The sequence below is a fragment of the Xenopus laevis genome, chromosome 7S (assembly GCF_017654675.1).
Source record: "Xenopus laevis strain J_2021 chromosome 7S, Xenopus_laevis_v10.1, whole genome shotgun sequence".
Classification (NCBI taxonomy): domain Eukaryota; kingdom Metazoa; phylum Chordata; class Amphibia; order Anura; family Pipidae; genus Xenopus; species Xenopus laevis.
This window is the reverse complement of record NC_054384.1, coordinates 4565572-4588666: the sequence shown is the minus strand read 5'-3', so window position 1 is coordinate 4588666 and position 23095 is coordinate 4565572. Positions and strand designations below refer to the sequence as shown.

Below are 23095 nucleotides of genomic sequence, written 5' to 3'. Positions count from 1 at the left end.
TCCTCTGATTCCCTGGCCCCTCTCCTCCTATTTGCAAACTGCTTTGCATTTAAGCATTTAACTCCAAATCGGCTTTTAGCCTCATTCCACCCCTCCCCCTTGTATCTCTCCCCTCTCCTAGAGATCCGCATACCTCTGTACAACACACAGGAGAGAAGACAGAGGCAGGTAGAATCTCAGGAGCAGAAAGGGGAACTGAGGAGAGAGGAGGAAAAGACAATGTGATAAGGGAGGGGAGAGAGTAATAGATAAAGGAGAGTAACAGATGCAGGGGAAGGGGAGAAAGTAACTGACAGTAGTAACTGGCAGTAGGAGACCACCGGGGAAGAACAGAGGAAGACTAGAGAAGATAGTGTCCGCCAGGGCAAGAGAGAATCCAAAGAAGAAGAGGAGTGATAAAGTCCAAACATTGGGTGGAGAGTAACAGGTATTAGTAGAGAGAGTTGGAGAACGGAGGAGGAGGAGGGAGTAACTGAGGGAGAACTGGAGCAGGTGGAGAGTAACAGCCCCAGTAGGAGAGAGTAACTGGCAGGTGTAAGTGACCCAGAAAAGCATAAGAACCAGTGAGAAAGGAACAGAAGAAGAAGAAGGAGTAAAGGACTGCCAACAACTGAGTGAGGAACCCTTTCTCCATTACCTTGCCGTCCCTTCAGGTGAGGAGTAGTTGGGACTTTGGGGGCTGGTTGTGCATTTACAATGTGCAAGGAGTAGGAACTGTTTTGGAAGGTTAGTGCTGGGGGTAGAATTTCAGCTTTGCCATGTGAGTCATCAGACAACGTGTGTGTTTGTGGATCTACAGTTTGCCATTTCCAGTGAGATTTTTGTCTACATTAGACTTAAAATTAACGACTAATACATTATCGACTAATACATTAGCCAATGCCTATTTATTAGCCATATCTTAGCTGTGGCTATTGCTCTTGGCTGCAACGTGGAAGTGTGTGTGATTTTTGTGTGTTTATGTATGTGTGTCTGACGTAATATTTACAACTCATTTATACAGTATTAACTATAACTTGTATATTCCTTCAAATGAAGTGTGTGTGTGTGTGCACAGTACCCAAGTATGATTATATACTGGCAAATAGAATATAATACAATATAAACCCATCAGACTGAATTGCCAGTTTATTGGCCTGTGAATGTGGCCTCCTAAATGCCTTTCATTCATATCTGGCCAGAAATCGTCCTGATATTTTGGTAGGGTTTGAAAGTCCCATTGGGGAAAGACCATAGAAGCGCATTGTTCTTGCCCAACAGTTCTGAGCAGGCCCATATTAGGATCCATTTGTGACCAGGGGCCAAATAATCAGATAAGCCCAATTTGGCTCTGGAAAGAAAAAGATCTGCTTGTTTTTTTGAGGTCAAGTTATGTGTGGATTTATTAGTGTATTGTCAGCTTTACTTGCGCATATACCTACTGTATATAATACACAAGAACCATGAATATCCTGTGAATTAAATCCATATAAATGGAGCTTATTAATGTATTACATCAGCACACTTAAACATGTGCCTATAGTAGCATGAGATGATGCCTATAGTAGGGAGAGATGTAGCCTATAGTAACAGTGGGGATAATAGTCTCTGGGAAGGGAGTGTGACTGTGAGATAGCAGGTATAGTAGGGAGAGATGGTGTCTATAGTAACAGTGGATAATAGTCTCTGGGAAAGGAGTGTGACTGTGGGATAGCAGGTATAGTAGGGAGAGATGGTGTCTATAGTAACAGTGGGATAATAGTCTCTGGGAAGGGAGTGTGACTGTGGGATAGCAGGTATAGTAGGGGAGAGATGGTGCCTATAGTAACAGTGGATAATAGTCTCTGGGAAGGGAGTGTGACTGTGGGATAGCAGGTATAGTAGGGAGAGATGGTGTCTATAGTAACAGTGGATAATAGTCTCTGGGAAGGGAGTGTGACTGTGGGATAGCAGGTATAGTAGGGAGAGATGGTGTCTATAGTAACATTGGATAATAGTCTCTGGGAAGGGAGTGTGACTGTGGGATAGCAGGTATAGTAGGGAGAGATGGTGTCTATAGTAACATTGGATAATAGTCTCTGGGAAGGGAGTGTGACTGTGGGATAGCAGGTATAGTAGGGAGAGATGGTGTCTATAGTAACAGTGGATAATAGTCTCTGGGAAGGGAGTGTGACTGTGGGATAGCAGGTATAGTAGGGAGAGATGGTGTCTATAGTAACAGTGGATAATAGTCTCTGGGAAGGGAGTGTGACTGTGGGATAGCAGGTATAGTAGGGAGAGATGGTGCCTATAGTAACAGTGGATAATAGTCTCTGGGAAGGGAGTGTGACTGTGGGATTGCAGGTATAGTAGGGAGAGATGGTGCCTATAGTAACAGTGGATAATAGTCTCTGGGAAGGGAGTGTGACTGTGGGATAGCAGGTATAGTAGGGAGAGATGGTGCCTATAGTAATAGTGGATAATAGTCTCTGGGAAGGAAGTGTGACTGTGGGATAGCAGGTATAGTAGGGAGAGATGGTGCCTATAGTAACAGTGGGATAATAGTCTCTGGGAAGGGAGTGTGACTGTGGGACATCAGATATAGTAGGGAGAGATGGTGCCTATAGTAACAGTGGGATAATAGTCTCTGGGAAGGGAGTGTGACTGTGGGATATCAGATATAGTAGGGAGAGATGGTGCCTATAGTAACAGTGGGGGCAATTGTCTCTGGGATGAGAAGGTAACTCTATAAATGTGGAGGTAGAACTTCCAAGCTGGATGGGTTGCTGGGAGTTTCTTCGCTGGGTAACCTAAAAGGAAGTGTAAATATGTAAATGTCCCCAAACCTGTAAAACTGGCGTCTCTCTGGGTACAGGCTGTGTATATATCTGTACAAGTGACAGGTGTGTGAGATCGGTATATTTACCTGTACGCTGCTGCGCAAGCTCTCGATGTTATTCCCATGTCACTCTTCATGTGGGTAGACAGTTGGTTTCTGCTCACGTAAGATTGTGTTTGCATTACCTGTACAGATGTATAAACACACAAATATTTGCCATTTTGCTGTTCACATGAGAGAAATCATGGGAGGGTCTCTTTTATTTTGGTTCAGACATGGCCATACAAGCAGTCATGTGGTTGGCCCTGAGTGTGGGGGACTTTAGGGTGACCCATGTGACATCCAGTTTGATGTCACTCAGCACTTCCAGCATGAAAATCCTGTTGCACGGTTGTGTCCTAGGTCACATCTCACTCACTGATTGTGCTAGTTGCACAAGACCTAGGACTCTCATTAATTCTGGCCCTTTGCAATGGAGAGTTTGCTTAAATGGGGACCACCCAAAAGCCAGCAGCAGCAAGAAGGGTGCAATAATAATAATAGGGTCAATAATGAACCCTACACCAGAATCCTCCAGAATAATGGACAAAGTTAATATAAGGAGTATGTCACACAGGGAGATTAGTAGCTGCTACTAGTAGCTGGCTTATAAGGAATGTCGTTGAGCGTACATAAAAGATTATTGACGTACAAAATGCCAAAACCTGTTTCTAACCAGCTACAGGTACTGCATGAGCTTAGCCTGAGGGCAATGGCAGATACTGAGCTTTGATCCCCTCTGTTCTTAATTAGAACATCAGCAGCCAAAATGCTTTTTAAAAGAGAAAAAAGACCTAGATATGCTGTATTTTATATACTTGCATTACTGTACCAGCCCAGAGGTTCAGCAATGTTCCAGTCCTTCAAAGTTGCCATCTTGGATCTTGTTAGGCCATGTTTTAGTGTCAGTGGCACTGCACATGCTCAGTGTGCTCTGGGCTGATATTGAGAAACTAAGCTTAGGGTGGTCATCAGAAATCATCAAAACATTAGCAAAAATTAAAGTTACATCTCTCAACCTGTCTAGCAAAATTCTTGTCTCTCCAGAAAAACACATTGCCCATTCTACCTACATTAGAATTAAAGGGCTGGATAGTCAATACACAAGGTATAAAAGCAAGTGGCTGTGGGGCAAGTTAGGAAAATATTGACAGTGTTAGTAGGAAAGTAGTAAGTGAGCAGAATGTGACGTGCAGACGTTGATGTGTCATGGGATATCCCATATCTTTCTGGTGATCGGGGATGGTGTGAGTTTTAAGGGAACATTTACATGTCTGCAGGGTAGGGGAGTGTCTGATGCTGTAGGGCAGGGGTCCTCATCCTCTTTTACCCATGAGCCAAATTCAGATGTAAAAAGAATTGGGGAGCAACACAAGCATACAAAATGTTCCTAGGTGCTGTGATTGGCTATTTGGTAGCCCCTATGTGGACTGGTAGCCTACAGGAGGTACATGTGTTTTTCATGCAACTAAAGCTTAAAGGGCATGTAAAGGCAAAAATATAAAATCCCATGTTTACTTTCTTTAATGAAAAAGAGATTTGTATTGGATTTTATTTTTGCCTTCACATCTCCTTTACTGTTTCCAACTCCAGCTGCAGGGACAAAGATCATGGAGCCAGATTTAAACAGATAAACTGGGATTCTATTTGGAGGATTATTTTGCTGCAGCCACTGGTTCTGCAGAGTTGGAGAAAGTTTGTATTAAACAATACAAAAACAATAAAATCCACATTAGATTACATGACAACACAGGACCCAGTGCAGTCTGTATATTCTGATTATTAATCAGTCTTGTTGTATCAGCTTCTGGCAGATATTATTTGACTTGTGCTGTTTTGATAATTTGCGCACGTGCACAGTCTTGGTCTTGCAAAGATGTATAACAAAGTTACAAGATGGTGACCCCCTGTGGCCAACTTTGAAAGCATAAATCATTTGATTGACTTGTGGTGCAGTAAGTTCATGTTTATGTTTAGTATACAAAATACAGCATTTCTATTTTAGACTTTACTTCCCCTTTAACTTCAAGCCAGGAATTCAAAAATAAGCCTCTGCTTTGAGGCCACTGGGAGCAACACTCAAGGGGTTGGTGAGCAACATGTTGTACCAGAGCCACTGTTTGGGGATCACTGTTGTAGGACAATGGATTCCACAGGTAGGGAGCTGCTCTGGTGAAGCCTTGGAGGCAGGTGATGAGGTTACTAGGGCAGAAGATCATTAGAGGAGTGGTCCATTTGGAGGGCACCTGCAGATTAGGTCTATAGGAATACTTGAAGAAGAATTAGGAGACTCCTATTAGGCAAGCACAGCCCATTGAAACCAAAGAGAGCTTTTAAAGAGCTTTTGTAAAGAAAACTGGTCTAAATATTTTGATACCTGTCCAAAATGAAATCTAACCTTCTTTGATCCATGCATTTCCATCTCAGTACTTACTGGAAGCCTTTTTATTTGGGCATGTAGGTTAATCCTTTCCATTCCTTACCCATGACAAGTTCTCCTATAGAGACTGCATATTATCCACCCTGACTATCCTCTACAAGTCTTTTCTCATTAGCCTGGTAACTTGACCGGGATTTAATGCTTTCTCTCAATCATGGGATACCAAGCCTAACCACTTGTCTGTTGTGTCTTCTGTCCTGTCATCTTCTGCTTTCAATTAGGGACTCACCAAATCCTCATGCCTGGCTAAACCGAATCAAAATGCTTAAAGATACATGACTTTTCCTTGCACAAACGAGAAAGTAAAAATATGTTTCTCTTTCGTCCTCCCTGCCCCTTATTTGGATATGCAAACTTGGATTTGGTTCCATACTTGCCCTAATCTATCACAAAGTATTTGAGGTTCAACCAAATCCCAAAATAGTGGATTCAATGAATTTCTATATTCAATAAAGAAACCCTTCTGTTGCTGTAGGTAAAACTTCCCTCCAGTCCATCTACATTGTTCTAGTGAGGAAATGTTTGTAGACTATTCATCACATTTTTGTGTTCTTATATAATATGTCTATATATATACTATATAGTCAAAAGGCAGCCCAACCAATGATTTATAAATTGTCTTTGCAGCCCTAGTATCAACCCCACCATAGTCGCTTCTTGGCCTTTTGGCTAAGATCAAGTTTAGTATCTGTTCCGATCTGGAGGGGAGTCAGAACCTCTTCTGGTGGGATGTTTGTGAAGCCTGCGGTTTTGTGCACCCATACTGGGGGGTGCCAGACTCACTGTGTGGATGGGGCACAGTAGTAACTAACACATTTTACTTTATGCTTTAACTTGCTTTTATTCTTTCCTCAGGATGGCGCTTTACTATGGCATATTTTAGCACTTATTTATATCACTTTTTATATATTTTTTTGTGTGTCTCTACACAGCAGGGCTAGAACTAGAGATAGGCCTGACTATAGCGCAAAGTTAGGAGGGCTCCAGACATGTACCTACTCTGTCGTCTACCTCTATTCCAGCCTCAATTCCAGACTGAGTCCCTTCACACTCGAGCATGACTGTTCATGCGTGGGGGCACCCGGCCGGCACTGATACATAGATATTTTCACAGGAACTTGGGGTGCATGAAGTCCTTTTGGGCTCTGGTTCCTTGGGAGAAGCTGACCCCTTGGAGAAAGGGACTCTCCATAGCCGTGAGGCTAAGGGGGTCAGGAATTCAAGGAGCTTACCATAACCTTCAGGAGAAGGTCAGCAGTACTTAGATACTGATGGAGTCCCATGAGAATAAAAACTATAAAATGCAGTGCAGCCCATGCACAGCCCCCGTGTTGGATTGTGGTTGGGGAAGCAAAAAGAGACCCAGTGCAAATTTTATGCCAAAGCCTTTGGTCTATTAGTTACACCTCCTCTATATCAACAGGTTATAAGATTTTGCATCAATTATCTGGCACTAATGCTGCCAAGAGTACAGTGTAATATGATTCCTAATCCTTATAAGTCTCCAATGTGCCCATGATTTGTATGTGATGAGCAATCTAGCTATTTACCAGCTCCCGGAAAATGTTCCTAACCCAGAACAGTGGTACAGGGTGTTTTATATTATAGGTGTTTGTAGTTTGAGTCCAACCAAGGTACCATCAGCATGAAGCCTACAGGCGTCTGTTTGTAGGGTAGGTAATAATATTATTTGAATGTGTAGAACAAATGTGTTTATCAAGTGTGCTGTGAGGTGGTGAGAAAGATGTGGGGTATATCAGTATATATACATGCTATATAAAGAAGGAAATCAGTGGCCTATGACAATTCCATGTTTATTCTTACCTCTTGTATCTGCAGAGTCCTAATAATGGGGGAGTTGGAACAGTTACGCCAGGAGGCTGAGGCACTGAAGAAGCAAATAGCGGTAACCCAGACCCATTCAATTTCCTTATTTTATTGCACTATTTACTAGGGATGCACCAAATACTGAATCATACTTAAAAGACAATTTTGTAACCAAATCTGAACCTCATATTTGAGTAAAGGTTGTCACATTCAGAGCTTTAAAGACACATGCGGATTTGGCTTGGCTGACCAAGCTTTGAAATCCTGCAAACAATTTCAAACCAACTTTACTACCTACAGCCCTACTACCTACACAGGGGCATCTGTCCTCTTCAAGCAACTACCAGTGCTTTGCCATTCTATGATGCTGGTATCTATCAGGATCCCCATTTTATCTAATATAAGCAGGGTTAATGCCTTCAGCAAAGAAAATGTTTTTAAATAAACATCTGTATTTTTCTATACATTTTGACAGAGGATGGCCAGGAAAGAGAAAATTGTTATTGTACTTACCATGATTTTCTTTTCCTGGCCATCCTACTGGTCAACATATATATAGAAAAAACTGATGGGTATTTCCCTCTACCACCAGCCCAGACAGAAAGATCACTAACACTTTAATAGGTCTATAAAACCCTCCCCTTCTTGCCCCTCGGTATTGACTGAATTATTGATTCAGTCATATGAAACTTGGAAGCCATCTTGGGAAGGAACTCCAATAGGGGGCTGAGCACCTATTAAAGTGTTAGTGATCTTTCTGTCTGGGCTCGTAGTAGAGGGAAATACCCATCAGTATTTTTCTATATATGTTGATGGAGGATGGCCAGGAATAAGCATTTCATGTTATTATTTAGTTTCAATCTTAAACTGCAACTCCCTTCATCCCCCTTGATATTCTCCACTTTAGGTTTGCAGTCCAACAATAACCAGAATGCAGCATCCTCCATTTAATTATTTAAAACGCTCTCCCGAGTCTCCACTCCTGCCCTGTTTAATGTCTCAGTCAATGGTCTTTCTGCTCTTTAGAATTAGATTATATTTTAGCCCCCCTGTGGCTCCCATTCATTTCCAAAAGTGAAACAAAGGCAACATATGTGCAGATTAATTCCATTGAGAAGAGGCTGGTGTATGAATAATCAGTGCCCCGTTATTATTAATGTATGAGACTGAATGTGCCGGCCTTTGTTCCTCCTGGCCTACTGATACAAAAACCTGCTATTCCCCCGTCCTAGAGTTTCCTATAACGTGCCAAGCCCTATGAGAAGTTAAGAGGCTTCAGATAGCGGATTAAGGGGTTTCTGGCATTAACCCGACCCTGCTGTTGAATATTTCTGACCTCGAGCCAGTAAATGTATGTATGATGTGTGCACAGGCCCTCCTGCTGCAGGCTTATGTGTATTTTTGCTTTGTGTTACTTCAGGGTACACAGGCCCTGCTGTCAGTACTTTGTATCACTTTGAGGTGTGTATAGTCCCTGCTGTTGGGGATTTTGTGTTACTTTATGGTCTATAGCAGGGGTTCCCAACATTTAAATGTAAAAAGAGTTGGAAAGCAATGCAAGCATTTTAAAAAGTTCCTGGGTGCCAAGTCCAGGCTGTGATTGGATACTGGTACCCCCTATGTGTACTGGTGGCTTACACAAGGACTGGCCTAATTCTTTATGGAAAAAGGGGCCAAATAAATGGAGAATAGAGTATATCATGTAAGGAAAAGTACTAAGAAGGTTGAGCGAGAACTTGAAGAAAATTAGCTTGGAGAATGGACCCATGGTCTAAGGTTTTCAGGTGGACCCCTGGCCTACAGGAGGGTCTGTTTGGCAGAACACCTGGTTTTTATACAACCAAAACTTGCCTCCAAACCTGGAATTCAAAAATAAGCACCTGCTTTGAGGCCACTGGGAGCAACATGTTGCCCATGAGCCACTGGTTGGGGATCACTGATCTATAGGCTGTGATGTTTCTGCTGTGTTCTACTTCAGGGTGCTGGCCCCTCTTTTAATGTTTTGTATGACTTCAGGGGGCAATAAGCTCCTGGTTGTTCGCTGTGTTACTTTATTGTGTACAGGGCCTGCTGTAAGTGTTTTCTGTTACATCAGGGTTTGCATTGGTTCCTCTATTGGTGCTTTGTGTTACTATCTACAGCCAAAGTTTCTATTTGACTTGTGTTAATTCAGGGTGTATGTAGGTCCTTCTATTGGTGCTGTGTGTTAAATAAGAGTGTGAATAGGCCCTGTTATTTGTGCATTGTGATCCTTCAGATTGCATACAGGTCCTACTATTTATTGTTGCTGTGTGCTGCTCAGTGGTGTAACTAGATGTTACTGGGCCCCACAGCAAATTAATTTTAGGCCCCGTCATATCCACAGGTTTTCCTTTTCTACAAGAGGTTGTCTGTTTATATGTATTGAAATTGCTCATTAATTAGGGCCTCGTGTGGCCCCCTATACCCCCCTGGGCCCCTTGCAGCCACAGGGCCTGCTTCCTCTGTTGTTACACCCCTGGTGCTGCTTCATTATGTACAAACCCTGCTGTTAATGGTATCTGTATTCTATAGATTGTCTATAGAATCCTATTTTGTTGATTTGTGTTGATTGAGGGTTCTTGTAGGTTCTGCAATCCTTTTTGTCTGTTATGTGACGAGTATGTATAGGCCCTGCTGTTATGGGTTTGTGTTACTCCAGGGTGTCTATAGCTCCTTCTACTGGTGCTTTGTGTTAATTCATGGAACATTTAAAGGAGAAGGAAACCCCCAGGGCGCTAAACCCCTCCCCCCCTCCCCTGTGCTGCCCCCCCTCCCTCCTCCCCCCTGGCCTACCTGTCCCCCTGGGCAAATGCCCCTAACTTTTTACTCACCCCTCTGCGCAGGTCCTGTCCACGGAGTACGCAGTCGCCATCTTCTCCCACGCGCGTCTTCTTCCTGCTCTGATCGGCGTTTTCTGGCGCATGCGCAGTAGGAACAGGTACCGGTACGGCTCTACTGCGCATGCGCCGAATGTCACGAAGTGAAATCGGAAAACTTCGTGACATTCGGCGCATGCGCAGTAGAGCCGTACCGGTACCTGTTCCTACTGCGCATGCGCCAGAAAACGCCGATCAGAGCAGGAAGAAGACGCGCGTGGGAGAAGATGGCGACTGCGTACTCCGTGGACAGGACCTGCGCAGAGGGGTGAGTAAAAAGTTAGGGGCATTTGCCCAGGGGGACAGGTAGGCCAGGGGGGAGGAGGGAGGGGGGCAGCACAGGGGAGGGGGGGAGGGGTTTAGCGCCCTGGGGGTTTCCTTCTCCTTTAAGACCTGCTGTGTATGGGCCAGTACTTGTGTAAGGACCCTAATGTTAGTGCTTTCTACTACTGCAGGGTGTGTATAGGTCCTGCTGCTAGCACCTTTGTTGCTTAAAGGAGAACTAAAGCTTAAGAAGTAGGTAGAAATGTTGTACATGATGTTTTGTGCTTCTGTACCAGCCCAAGGCAACCACAGCCCTTTAGCAGTAAAGATCTGTGTCTCCAAAGATGCCCCAGTAGCTCCCCATCTTCTTTTCTGCTGATTCACTGCACATGCTCTGTGCTGCTGTCACTTACTGAGCTTAGGGACCCACTCACAATATACAGTACACATAGAATAGAAATGTCACAATATAAGGCTGATTAGTAATTAATACACATAATTACTACATGGCAGCACAGAAAACAGTGCAATTAGCATCAGAATTGAATAATCAGCAAACCTGTAACATCAGTTTATATTACAGCCAGGGAAGCTCATTTTCTGCTGGATAATTAGTGACGAGCCCTAAGCTTAGCTTCTCAACAGCCAATCAGAGCCCACTGAGCATGTGAGTGTCACAAACACTTTCCAAGATGGTGACCCCCTGTGACAAGTTTGAAGTCCTGGATCATTGCTGCTATTGACAAGCTCAAACTTTAGCCTCGTGCAATAAGTTCACTCAGGGTCGGACTGGGGGGCCCGGGGCCCACCGGGACTGCTGTCCAGGGGCCCCCCTCCGACCCCCCGCCCCCCTACTAAAACGCGTCGGTCCCGCAACAGCGCCGCTCGGCGCGCATGCGCAAGAACGGCGTTCGGCGCGCATGTTCGGCGCACCACTCGGCGCGCATCGCCCGAAAAAAAAAATATTTTTGCCGATTGGAAATATCTATAAGGGTTCTGGCCCGGCGGGGGCCCACGAGGGTCGGGGCCCACCGGGTTTTTTCCCGGTATCCCGCCGGGCCAGTCCGACACTGAGTTCACTATATAAAATATGCCATTTTAGCCACATTTATTTTTAGGGTTTACAGGTCCTAGTGTTTGTGTATCAGGTTGTGTATAGGGATTGATTGTTGTGCTCTGTAACTTTAGAATGTATATACTGCTGCTGGTGTGTTTCTTGCGCAGACACTACAGGTAGTGATATTTGTTTCCTTGGCCTCTATAATTCCTACTACTGACAGTTGCTTTTGTGTTACTTGAATTTATTCTTTATTATTATCCTATATAATAGAGAATAACAGATAATAATAATAATACATCTCAGATAATATATTAGAACAGCTAAGGAGGGTGTTGTCGCAACACAGCTACATTAAATACAAAGTTTCCGCCCATGAGGTTCTAATGTTTCACTTGGGTGATTAAATAAAAACAGAGCGGCACTAATGTGATATAAATGTGATTTCATTTATCAGCTAAAGCTATTGAAATATAACAAAAGCTTTCAGGGCTCCAGGGTCCCTTCTTTAGACTGACTATGTTCAGCCATAAAAAATTTCCAGCTATGGTTGCTACATGGATACATTTGAATTATTGGTACACGCTACTGCTATAGACTCAGCTTGTGCTGCTGCTCTTATAAAGACACATGTGCTAAGAACCCAAATCAAACTAAGTCTTTTTTTCTCTCTCTCTGTGTGTTTGCAGGAAGCCAGGAAACAATGTGCAGATACAACCATAGAACAGGTTTGTATCCTCGCACTGTAAGACAGTGTGTTTTGCATGTCCTTATATATATATATATATATATATATATATATATATATATATATATATATATATATATATATATATATATATATATACAACTTGTGCCTGCGGTCATTGTGAAAGGATACAGATATCACCATTGCTCTTTGTTCCTTAGACTACCGGGGGAATGGAGGTGGTGGGCCGCATCCAGTTGCGCACAAGACGGACGCTACGTGGTCACTTGGCTAAAATCTATGCCATGCACTGGTCAACAGACTCTAGGTACTCTTACCACTGAATGTTACATTGCCAGAGCACAAGAACAACAAATAAACTGTAAGATATATTCTTATAGCTGTCATCAGTTATACTGTAAGTAGTGATGTCACATGGCTCATTTAAATGTGTGCTTTACACGCAATAAAGTTCTATTGATGATATTCTTATGCCTTTTGCCTTTATGTAAACATATAATGCCACTAGAACTTCTTATAGCTATTATAATTTATAGTAGGGGTACATTATCCCTTATAATACATGAGTGATACTCAGAGTTCCCTGTATAACTCAGCCTGCAGCCTTATGTCTTTATATGGTCACAGAACAACCCCTCAGTGACTTCTAATATCCTTATCATTTACAGTAGGGGGTACATTATCCCTTATAATACATGAGTGATACTCAGAGTTCCCTGTATAACTCAGCCTGTAGCCTTGTGTCTTTATATGGTCACAGAACAACCCCTCAGTGACTTCTAATATCCTTATCATTTACAGTAGGGGGTACATTATCCCTTATAATACATGAGTGATACTCAGAGTTCCCTGTATAACTCAGCCTGCAGCCTAATGTCTTTATATGGTCACAGAACAACCCGTCAGTGACTTCTAATATCCTTATCATTTACAGTAGGGGGTACATTATCCCTTATAATACATGAGTGATACTCAGAGTTCCCTGTATAACTCAGCCTGCAGCCTTGTGCCTTTATATGGTCACAGAACAATCCCTCAGTGACTTCTAATATCCTTATCATTTACAGTAGGGGGTACATTATCCCTTATAATACATGAGTGATACTCAGAGTTCCCTGTATAACACAGCCTGCAGCCTAATGTCTTTATATGGTCACAGAACAACCTGTCAGTGACTTCTAATATCCTTATCATTTACAGTAGGGGGTACATTATCCCTTATAATACATGAGTGATACTCAGAGTTCCCTGTATAACTCAGACTGCAGCCTTCTGTCTTTATATGGTCACAGAACAACCCCTCAGTGACTTCTAATATCCTTATCATTTACAGTAGGGGGTACATTACCCCTTATAATACATGAGTGATACTCAGAGTTCCCTGTATAACTCAGCCTGCAGCCTTGTGCCTTTATATGGTCACAGAACAACCCCTCAGTGACTTCTAATATCCTTATCATTTACAGTAGGGGGTACATTATCCCTTATAATACATGAGTGATACTCAGAGTTCCATGTATTACTTCACCTGCAGCCTTGTGACTTTGTGTATTCACAGAAGCAGCAGCTTGTTGGATATATTGTTGAGGATTGACTAGATATCTAGCCGGACAGCATCATGACTTAATTCTTTCCCAAATGGAAAGCCATTGATTATTGAGATCCAGTTGTTGACCCAGAAGCCAAAAGTTTGAATGAGTCAAATTTGGTGGTGGCCTGTGTGACCAGACTGGAAATAGAGATATGTGTTTGGCCACATCACTGGCAATGGTCATCAGCTTTAGGCTATAGTTTGATATGATGGGAATGTTCACATAGGGATTGGGCTTTTATAGACATTGAGTATAAATGGTTGGAATACTCAAACATATGGATGGAACAGGTTCATGTAGGGGTAAGAGTAGAACTTGAATGAGCACAGAATGAAATAAAGCATAAGGGCATTTCAGGGGTCCGTGTGTTTATTCTATGTTATTTCATCTGTTGCAGACTTCTTGTTAGCGCTTCTCAAGATGGAAAACTTATCGTGTGGGACACATACACCACAAACAAGGTAACAAATGAATCCCCAACTCATTGTTATTACCCCAGTTACAAACACTTCAATGCGCAGGTACCTTCCATTACATTATAGATTTTAAAGCTCTAAAAAATACTCTTCATGTCATTCATGGTCCAACCCTTTAACGATAAACCTTGCCCCCAGTAAATAGGCACTCCCCCTGCTGAAATCTGTGCTCCACCCCCTGCACAATACCACTTGTAACTTTGCCCCATGTCAATGAAATTCTCCAGGTCCATGCTATCCCTCTGCGTTCATCGTGGGTGATGACCTGCTCCTATGCCCCCTCGGGTAACTTTGTTGCATGTGGTGGGCTGGATAACATGTGCTCCATCTACAACTTGAAGACACGTGAAGGGAATGTGAGAGTGAGCAGGGAGCTTGCGGCACACACAGGTAAGGGCAACTTAGCATTATGTTCTTAATGAATAAATGAGGGACGTCCAACTTGCATTGCTTCAGTTCTTCTACAACTCCCCGCAACTGCAATTGATAGTGGCCACATTTCTACTTAGATAGGCCCAGATTTGTGGAAAGGCTACAGAGGCCCAGCCTAGGGTGGCAGGATTTTAGGGGGTAGCATGTTGTCCAACCACATCTGCATTGGTTCGGAAGCACTGGGGATGCACAGGAGATACGGTACAATCGTTTTTTACATCCCCAGTGCTCCAGACTCGATGATGAAAATTTGTATCTGTTCACAAAAGAAGGGCAGGAGATGCGGGCCTAGAGGCGCACTCAATTTAAATCCAGCCCTGAACTAAGAGATTGACACAGCACCTCTACGTGAATGTAAAATTTGGAAAAATGTAAGGTCAGCTATCATAAAAACTAACCCTGTGTCATTCAGTAGTGTTGCATTTGTACATTAACAATAGCTGGTCCAATCAGGCCGACCCGTGACCGACCAAGACCTGCAAGGCAACCTGCACCCGTCACCCACTATGCCCCACCACCCAGAACCAATACCCGACCCAGCCCGCAAACAGCTCACTTACCTCCCCATCCTATCGCCCACGAAAACCGGAAATGCCGTCACTTTTAACCAGAAGTGCCGTCACTTTAAACCAGAAGTTACATCTCACGGGACCCTATTCCACTACCACAAACCCAGGTGAGGGTAGGAGGGACCAGTCCTGCAACATAGTTGGGTACCCAGAGGGGTTACACACAGATTACCTGCACATCAGGTACTCAGAAATTTCTGCCCAAAACCCAACCCACCTTGTGGGTATTCCGCAGGTGCCTGACCCGATGCAGGATTCTAGGCGGATACCCACTTTTGACTGCCCAGAATCTGACCCTCAAAGCCTTCAGTCTTTAAAAAAACAGCATTTTGTCACAGTGGTCACAGATCTTGTTTTTAACTCACAAATCACATTGTTGAAGCATTTATAGACCTTTCCTTGCTGAACTTTTGAAATTTAATAAAACATAAATTTCATGTTGAAGTTGAGAACTACTCAAGGCCAAATAATCAAAGGTTCAGTATTTGGCGAAACCACCTTTAAAGAAGAATGACAGTTGCTATGAATAGAATTAGAACAAGGCTCTGAGATGCTGATGTTATCATGCAGGAGGATAGATTAACATGCAGAAAAGAGGGGAAGATACCAAATTCTCAGGAATAAAGAATGTTTTATATTAAACTACTTTTATGCAGTGCACCTTAAATTCCGCCCCATGGATCGCATAATCTAGATGTTTATTATTACAGTCTTCAATGAACTTAGGTGCCCATACACTACCCCTTCCTCAATTCTGATTCACTATGGTGTACAAAGAGATGCCTCAAGTTGTAGGGTAAAATCAATGTAGTTGGGCAAATGGAAACAATAGGGCAGGTTGGAGTCAGTACGGCAGGGATTGGAGAAATCGGTAGAAGCTGGCTGTACATAGGGAATGGGTTGTGTCAGAGGGGTAACCAAATGGGCTGTGGCATAACAATGGGGAAGCCTAACAATAATGACAGCTATATAGCAAGTACATTTTAATACTGTCCACAGTCTGCATTTTTCTGCCATGGTGGCACTGGCAACCCCTCATGCATTTGGTGTAAGGTTTACCTTTCAATGCTTGCGACAGATCAGTCAATATTACACATGGTGTAGGTCTGTGGTTGCTCAGTAAATACAGAATATTACTGTCCTCTGATAGCATCAATGTGTAAAGTGCTTGTGGATAATCAGTGCAGAATACAACGCATTTATACAAAGTGAAAGTTGCAAGGGCACAATATGAAATGTAATCTTGTTGGCAACTAAAAGTGGCAAAAGAATCTAATGAGCTTGAATTATACAGTATAACATCCAAGGAGGGTTATAAATGCTGAGACTCCATACCTACTTGCAGAATGGGCGTTTACTAAATATAGTAGTAGCAGTAAAAATCCTTACCATTAGAGTACAATCATATCCAATACCTTGCGTCTGAGTGGCCAAATCCAATTTAAAAACAGGCCCCCAAATAAGTATGTAAAGGAGGGAAACACTGTAGTAGAGTCTCTTGAAGCCTGCTCCTGATTCAGAGTGGAAATAGAATACACACCATTTTGCTTATGTAACGCTAACTTGGCTAAGCATACCAAAAAGGGGTTAATGTCCAGCGAGTGCTTAGAGAAACAAATTTACCGGCACACAGGCCTATGTTTAGCAGGAAAACCTTGCTTTATTGCAGTGCGAATGTGCATCGTTTCGGGGCCACGCCCCTTTATCAAACATACGAACCCATGGTATACACTATATATATATATATATATATATATATATATATATATATATATATATATATATATATATATAGGGCAGTGATCCCCAACCAGTAGCTCATGAGCAACATGTTGCTCTCCAACCCCTTGGATGTTGCTCCCAGTGCCCTCAAAACTTATAAGCTTCAGGAGCTTACAGGGTCGGACTGGGGGGCCCGGGGCCCACCGGGACTGCTGTCCAGGGGCTCCCCGCCGGCCTACTAAAACGCGTCGGCCCAGCAACAGTGGCGTTTGGCGCGCATGCGCAACATCGACACCGCTCGGCACGCATGCGCAACATCGCCGTTTCGCGCGCATGCGCAGGCGGCGCTGCGCATCGCGATAAAAAAAGTTTTTTTTTCCGATTGGAAATATCTACTGAAGGGTTCTGGCCCGGCGGGGGCCCACGAGGGTCGGGGCCCACCGGGTTTTTTCCCGGTATCCCGCCGGGCCAGTCCGACACTGGGAGCTTATTTTTGAATTCCAGGCTTAAGGCAAGTTTTGGTTGGATAAAACCAGTTGTTCTGCCATACAGAGTCTCAATGGAGGTTGACAATCCACATTGCGGCTATCAAATGGCCAATCACAGCCCTTATTTGGCACCCCAAGAACATTTTTCATGCAAGTGTTGCTCCCCAACTCCTTTTACTTCTGAATGTTGCTCACGGCTTCAAAAGGTTGGGAATCCCTGATATAGGGTAATCAATTAAATGAATTAGCATATACAATTGTAAAAGCAACATCTGAGTGCATAATGAATCAGGCAGTATAATTATACTTTATACTTATATTTATATATTATTATAATTATACTGTCTGATTCATTATGCACCAAACGAGCGGATCTTATAGTGTATGGCCACCTTAACTCTCCTAGTGAGTCTATAACATTATACAGATACATGACCAGATAAGATACACCACTGCACAGAGATGTTTGATATCTGCAGCACTCCAAATAATTGCACAAATTGCACAATTGCTTGTTGCAGCAAGGGGTCGGCAGTGGCCCCTAGGAATGAAGAACTCGGCACAAAAACCCAACTAGACTTTGCTGGAGCACCAACATAATAGTAGGCCAACCTACTACATAAAAGTGCAGGGATAAACCAGAATATCATAATATAAATACAACATAGAAACGTCCAGCTTATTAAAATGTCAACACCCGATTTATGAGACAGGCAGTCTATGATGGGGCCCTTCAGGGCCGGATTTATGGAGAAGCCACCAAGGCCCGGGCCTAGGGTGGCAGGATTTTAGGGGGCGGCATGAAGCCCAACCACACCCACATTGGTTCAGAAACACTCTGGACGTAGTTTTTAAAATCTCCAGTGCACCTATCCCCATTGCTCCAGTTCCAATGATGAGCGAATAAAAGGGAGGGGATGGGGGCGATGAACAACAGTGCGGCTAGGGGTGCTCGCTATGTAAATCCGGCCCTGGGGCCTTTAGAACCTCGGTCACCAACTGAAGATATTGCCTTCTGTGTGATACACTGTATGTGTCAAAGAATTCTTTGAAACTCAAAGTAGCAGCAGATGTGCAAATGCTTTTGTAGAATTAAACTGGATTTATAAAGATGGAGTACAAAAAGATTAGTCCTTGACACTTGACAAAGAGGAATATTTTTGTTCTTGATACCCTTTGGGGCACAACTTTTGGATCACCAACTTACAGGTCAGTGATCTCATGCTAAGACTGTGTTGGCATTTTAAATAACTTCACTATGACCCTTCAGTGTCGTCAGATCCTGGTACTTTACTCATCTTAAATTTATCCAACTGTCTTTGGACTTTGCCCTGAGCTGATCAAGCTCAACTTACATTCAAGGCTTTGTTGCGATTTAACTCTGGGGTGTTCTACTATTTGCAGTTATTCAGTGTAGACAAAAGGAGAGAATACACTTTGCTCCAGTAGAATAGCATCTGTCAATGGCCCATCTCCACCATATTTCTGTTCCATAACCAGTGTAGAGGCACTCTTGGAATAACTCAATATCATTATCTACAGTTTACCGAGGGGTCATAGAATGAGACAACCCTGCACTGTTGTCCTGTTATTCAGTTTCCTACAAAACGCAGTTTCCCCCACATCTAGTCAAATAAAAGTCTTAATCAGGAGACCAACCTAGAGATGGAGCACATTTTATCATGTAACACAGAAGGGAATGGAGTGATATCTGTTGTTTAACAGCAGCTCATATAATCTACTCCTAAATCACTTGCTTTTTAAATCCCAAAACTTGTGGCCTCCATCTTCTCTTTATAAATATACAGTTTATACAAGAACTGCAGGACAGGTCAACTCTGATCATGAAAGATGAGTTCATCCGCCTGTTCTTGCTGATTTTATGGCATCTATCATTTGATTTCTGTGTGTTCCCTTTTCAGGTTACCTTTCCTGCTGCCGATTTCTCGATGACAATCAAATTGTGACCAGCTCAGGAGACACAACATGGTAAGAAGGCAAAAGAATAAAAGTCTAAATCAGGAGAACGACCTACAGACGGAGCACATTTTATTTTTTCATGAAACACAGAAGGGCACGGTGTGATAATCATATCATTAGCAAAGGAAAAGTGTGCCAAAAGTCAAAATAAATTGTGTTCCATTAGTACATTAAACATTTCTTTACTCCAATAAATTGATATGGGGGGATGTGACAAGAGATCCAGTCCTTTAGTCTGGTTCCTTACACATTTGGGTTGGAGATGCAGGAAAATCAAATGTTATCTTAACAACTGGGATCCAAATAGGGGCTTTCCCAAAGAGGTGGTTGAGCAATTTAGGTAAAATGGCCAAATTGACCTGCCATATTGCTTCATGTTTGTCTGCACTGAGAAATGTGACAGCATTACACAAAAACATCTTTATTTGTGGCCCCCTGCAGCTGTATTTTTGGCATGTGATGCCATTGTATACCAATCATTGTACACCAATAGGACTGACATGAATGAAAATCTGGTATTTCATTAACCTCGGGAAGCCACTGGCCAAGACTCATCGCTCCTCCTCGGACCGTTTGTTAAATTAGGTTAAATGAGTAAACCGGTGCATTTTAGTTAGTGAGTCTGTGGTTGTGGCTTCATTGTCTAGGAGGCATGTGTAGTTCCTGTGCAGCTTTCTTTAAGCACATTAGAAATTAAATAAGAGCCACTGTTTATTCTAACTTATTGTGAAGCACTGCAGAACTTGCTGGTGCTGGATACATTGATGATGATGATGTGAATGTTCTTTCCCGCAGTGCTCTATGGGACATTGAGACAGGACAGCAGAAGACGGTGTTCACAGGTCACACAGGCGACTGTATGAGCTTGGCCGTCTCTCCTGATTTTAACCTGTTCATTTCCGGTGCTTGTGACGCCTCCGCTAAACTGTGGGATGTGCGACAGGGTGAATGCAGGCAGACTTTCACCGGACACGAGTCTGACATCAACGCTATTTGTGTGGGTTGAGTGGGAAATGACGGGCGGGAGGGGATGTGCACAATATCCATTACTGTTCTTGGAAATATATTCAGATACATACCTGTTCTTTTATTTAGTATATGGTCTGAATTTGAATTAACTTTGTATACAATATGTTATGGACCAGCATATATGCACCCATGTGTATTGTTAAATGAGAACTAAACCCTAAAAATTAATATGGCTAAAAATGCCATATTCTATACACTGAACTTATTGCACAAGGTTAAAGTTTCAGCTTGTCAATAGCAGCAATGATCCAGGACTTCAAACTTGTCACAGGGGGTCACCATCTTGGAAAGTGTCTGTGACACTCACATGCTCAGTGGACTCTGATTGGCTGTTGAGAAGCTAATCTTAGGGCTCGTCACTAATTATCCAGCAGAAAATGAGCTTCCCTGGCTTTAATATAAGCTGATGCTACAGGTTTGCTGATTATTCAATTCTGATGCTAATTGCACTGGTTTCTGTGCTGCCATGTAGTAATTATGTGTATTAATTACTAATCAGCCTTATATTGTGACATTTCTATTCTATGTGTACTGTATATTGTGAGTGGCTCCCTAAGCTCAGTAAGTGACAGCAGCACAGAGCATGTGCAGTGAATCAGCAGAAAAGAAGATGGGGAGCTACTGGGGCATCTTTGGAGACACAGATCTTTACTGCTAAAGGGCTGTGGTTGCCTTGGGCTGGTACAGAAGTACAAAACAATGTACAACATTTCTAGCTACTTCTTAGTTAGGCTTTAGTTCTCCTTTAACATTTGTTAATTATTATATATGGTACGAGGTCCTGTACATTTTGTCTATTGGAATGTTGCTAACCTTTGTCACTTTTTGGCACAGTTCTTCCCCAGCGGTCAGGCAATATGCACGGGATCTGATGACGCCACGTGTCGCATGTTTGACTTGCGTGCAGACCAGGAGATCAGCGTGTATTCACAGGACAGCATTATATGTGGTATCACTTCAGTGTCCTTCTCCCTCAGTGGGCGCCTCCTTTTTGCTGGATATGATGACTTCAACTGCAATATCTGGGACACTCTAAAGCGCGAGCGAGTTGGTGAGTAACTTGGCCATTTATATATCCAGGTATATATGAGATATAATTCATATATACTGTATGGGGTACAATTCAAAGAGTATACCTAATCCCTGATTTTAACTTTCTTATTCCTCTGTCCTTCTTCAAAGCATCCTTCCAAGCTCCCTGATGCCCCAGCCATTCTTAGTTTCTTCTTTCTATTCCAAACTCCTTTCCATCCTCCTAAGCCCTAAGTCCTTCTATGGTTCCTTTTCACTCCTGAACCCTCTTCCAAACCATGCTCAATTCTCAGCCCTCCTTTAATCCATATTAACTCAGCCATCCTTTAATTCTCACTATTTACTCACTAGTTCTCATTAGTTACTTACTCCACAGTTGTCCTACTATCTTCCCTCGCTCAACAGCTCTCCTCCAAAATCTCATTCACTGTTAATATGATATAAACACTGTAACCTTTTGCAGGTGTCCTTTCCGGCCACGATAACCGTGTGAGTTGCCTTGGAGTTTCTGCGGATGGAATGGCTGTAGCCACAGGGTCATGGGACAGCTTCCTGAAGATCTGGAATTAAACAGAAATTAGAAAGGCACAGACCTCCTATCACCTCCCACCTCTATATATCACAGACTATCCCTCCAGTATCTCCAGTCCTACCACTTTCTTGCAGAGCATTGGTACAGATCTGCAGTCGCTCCAGTATCTCTCCTTCTACCATAGTTCTGCAGAGCATCAGCGAGATCTGAAGACCATTACTCCACCATCCGATCCCTCCTAGCACAACCCTGCAGGGCACAGGCAGACTATCCTTCCAGTATCTACCCTCCCAAATAAAATATATTTGAAGATAGAAAGAACTTTTAATATATAGTGCAACAATTGTTAGTTAATTTCAGTATATACATTAGGGATATTCAGCCTGTGGGCCTTCGCTTGCCATTATAATTATGGCATGTTGGGAGTGAGGGCTGCAGGTTCTACATCCCTGATATATATATATATCTATTAATAGATCAAATCCAGGATTGGCTTTGGGAGTGCTCAGCCAAACGGAGTCCCAGTCCAAGTCATTTGTACCTTGTACATTTCAGGATACTGCCGACCCTCCCCAGATCATTCCTTAGCCTCTAGCTCAGTGATCTCCAACCCGTAGCTCATGAGCAACATGTTGCTCTCCGACCCCTTAGATGTTGCTCCCAGTGGCCTACAAGCAGGTGCTACTTTTTGAATAAAAGCATTTATTGCATAAAAACTATATGTACTGCCAAACAGAGCCTCCTGGTGGCTTTAGGTTCACATAGGAGCTACCAATACCCAATCACAGCCCTTATTTGAAAGCCCCAGGAACTTATTGCATGCTTATGTTGCACTCCAACATTATTTTACACTTGAATGTGGCTCACAATTAAAAAAATGTTGGGGACCCCTGCTCTAGCTGATGGAGCATGTTGGGGGTTTCCAAAATGCAATGCCTGAAATGACCTAGGCTGATGGTACCTGGAGCAAAACCCTTTTGATACCCCCCTTGCCAGTGTCCTTTAGAGTATCTCTGCATTAACCTTTACCCTTTGTTAGATATACCCTCATGCCAGACAATCACCCACTTCTAATGTAGAAACTGCCAGGGAGAATCTGTGCTAGCCGTGTGTAAATCTATTTATTATGCTCACTTCTGTCCTTTGTCACTTTTACAATAAGTTTGTGTTTTATAGAAAGAAATAAGAATAAAATATATTTCAGGGCATGGCA

The 23095-nt window shown here is 42.9% G+C and overlaps 1 protein-coding gene and 1 non-coding gene across 3 annotated transcripts; both read left to right on the top strand.

The window, feature by feature from the left end:
- gnb3.S (guanine nucleotide binding protein (G protein), beta polypeptide 3 S homeolog) lies at positions 1 to 23095 on the top strand. Of its 2 annotated transcripts, NM_001087217.1 has the most exon segments (10): positions 154 to 653; positions 7116 to 7182; positions 12011 to 12049; positions 12231 to 12337; positions 14020 to 14083; positions 14326 to 14488; positions 19232 to 19298; positions 20085 to 20286; positions 21153 to 21369; positions 21814 to 23095. In NM_001087217.1, coding segments are annotated over 9 exon segments (1023 nt in total). In that variant the 5' UTR covers positions 154 to 653; positions 7116 to 7125; the 3' UTR covers positions 21921 to 23095.
- LOC121396677 lies at positions 5926 to 6114 on the top strand. The gene has a single exon (XR_005963119.1). It is a non-coding gene; the product is annotated as a U2 spliceosomal RNA (small nuclear RNA).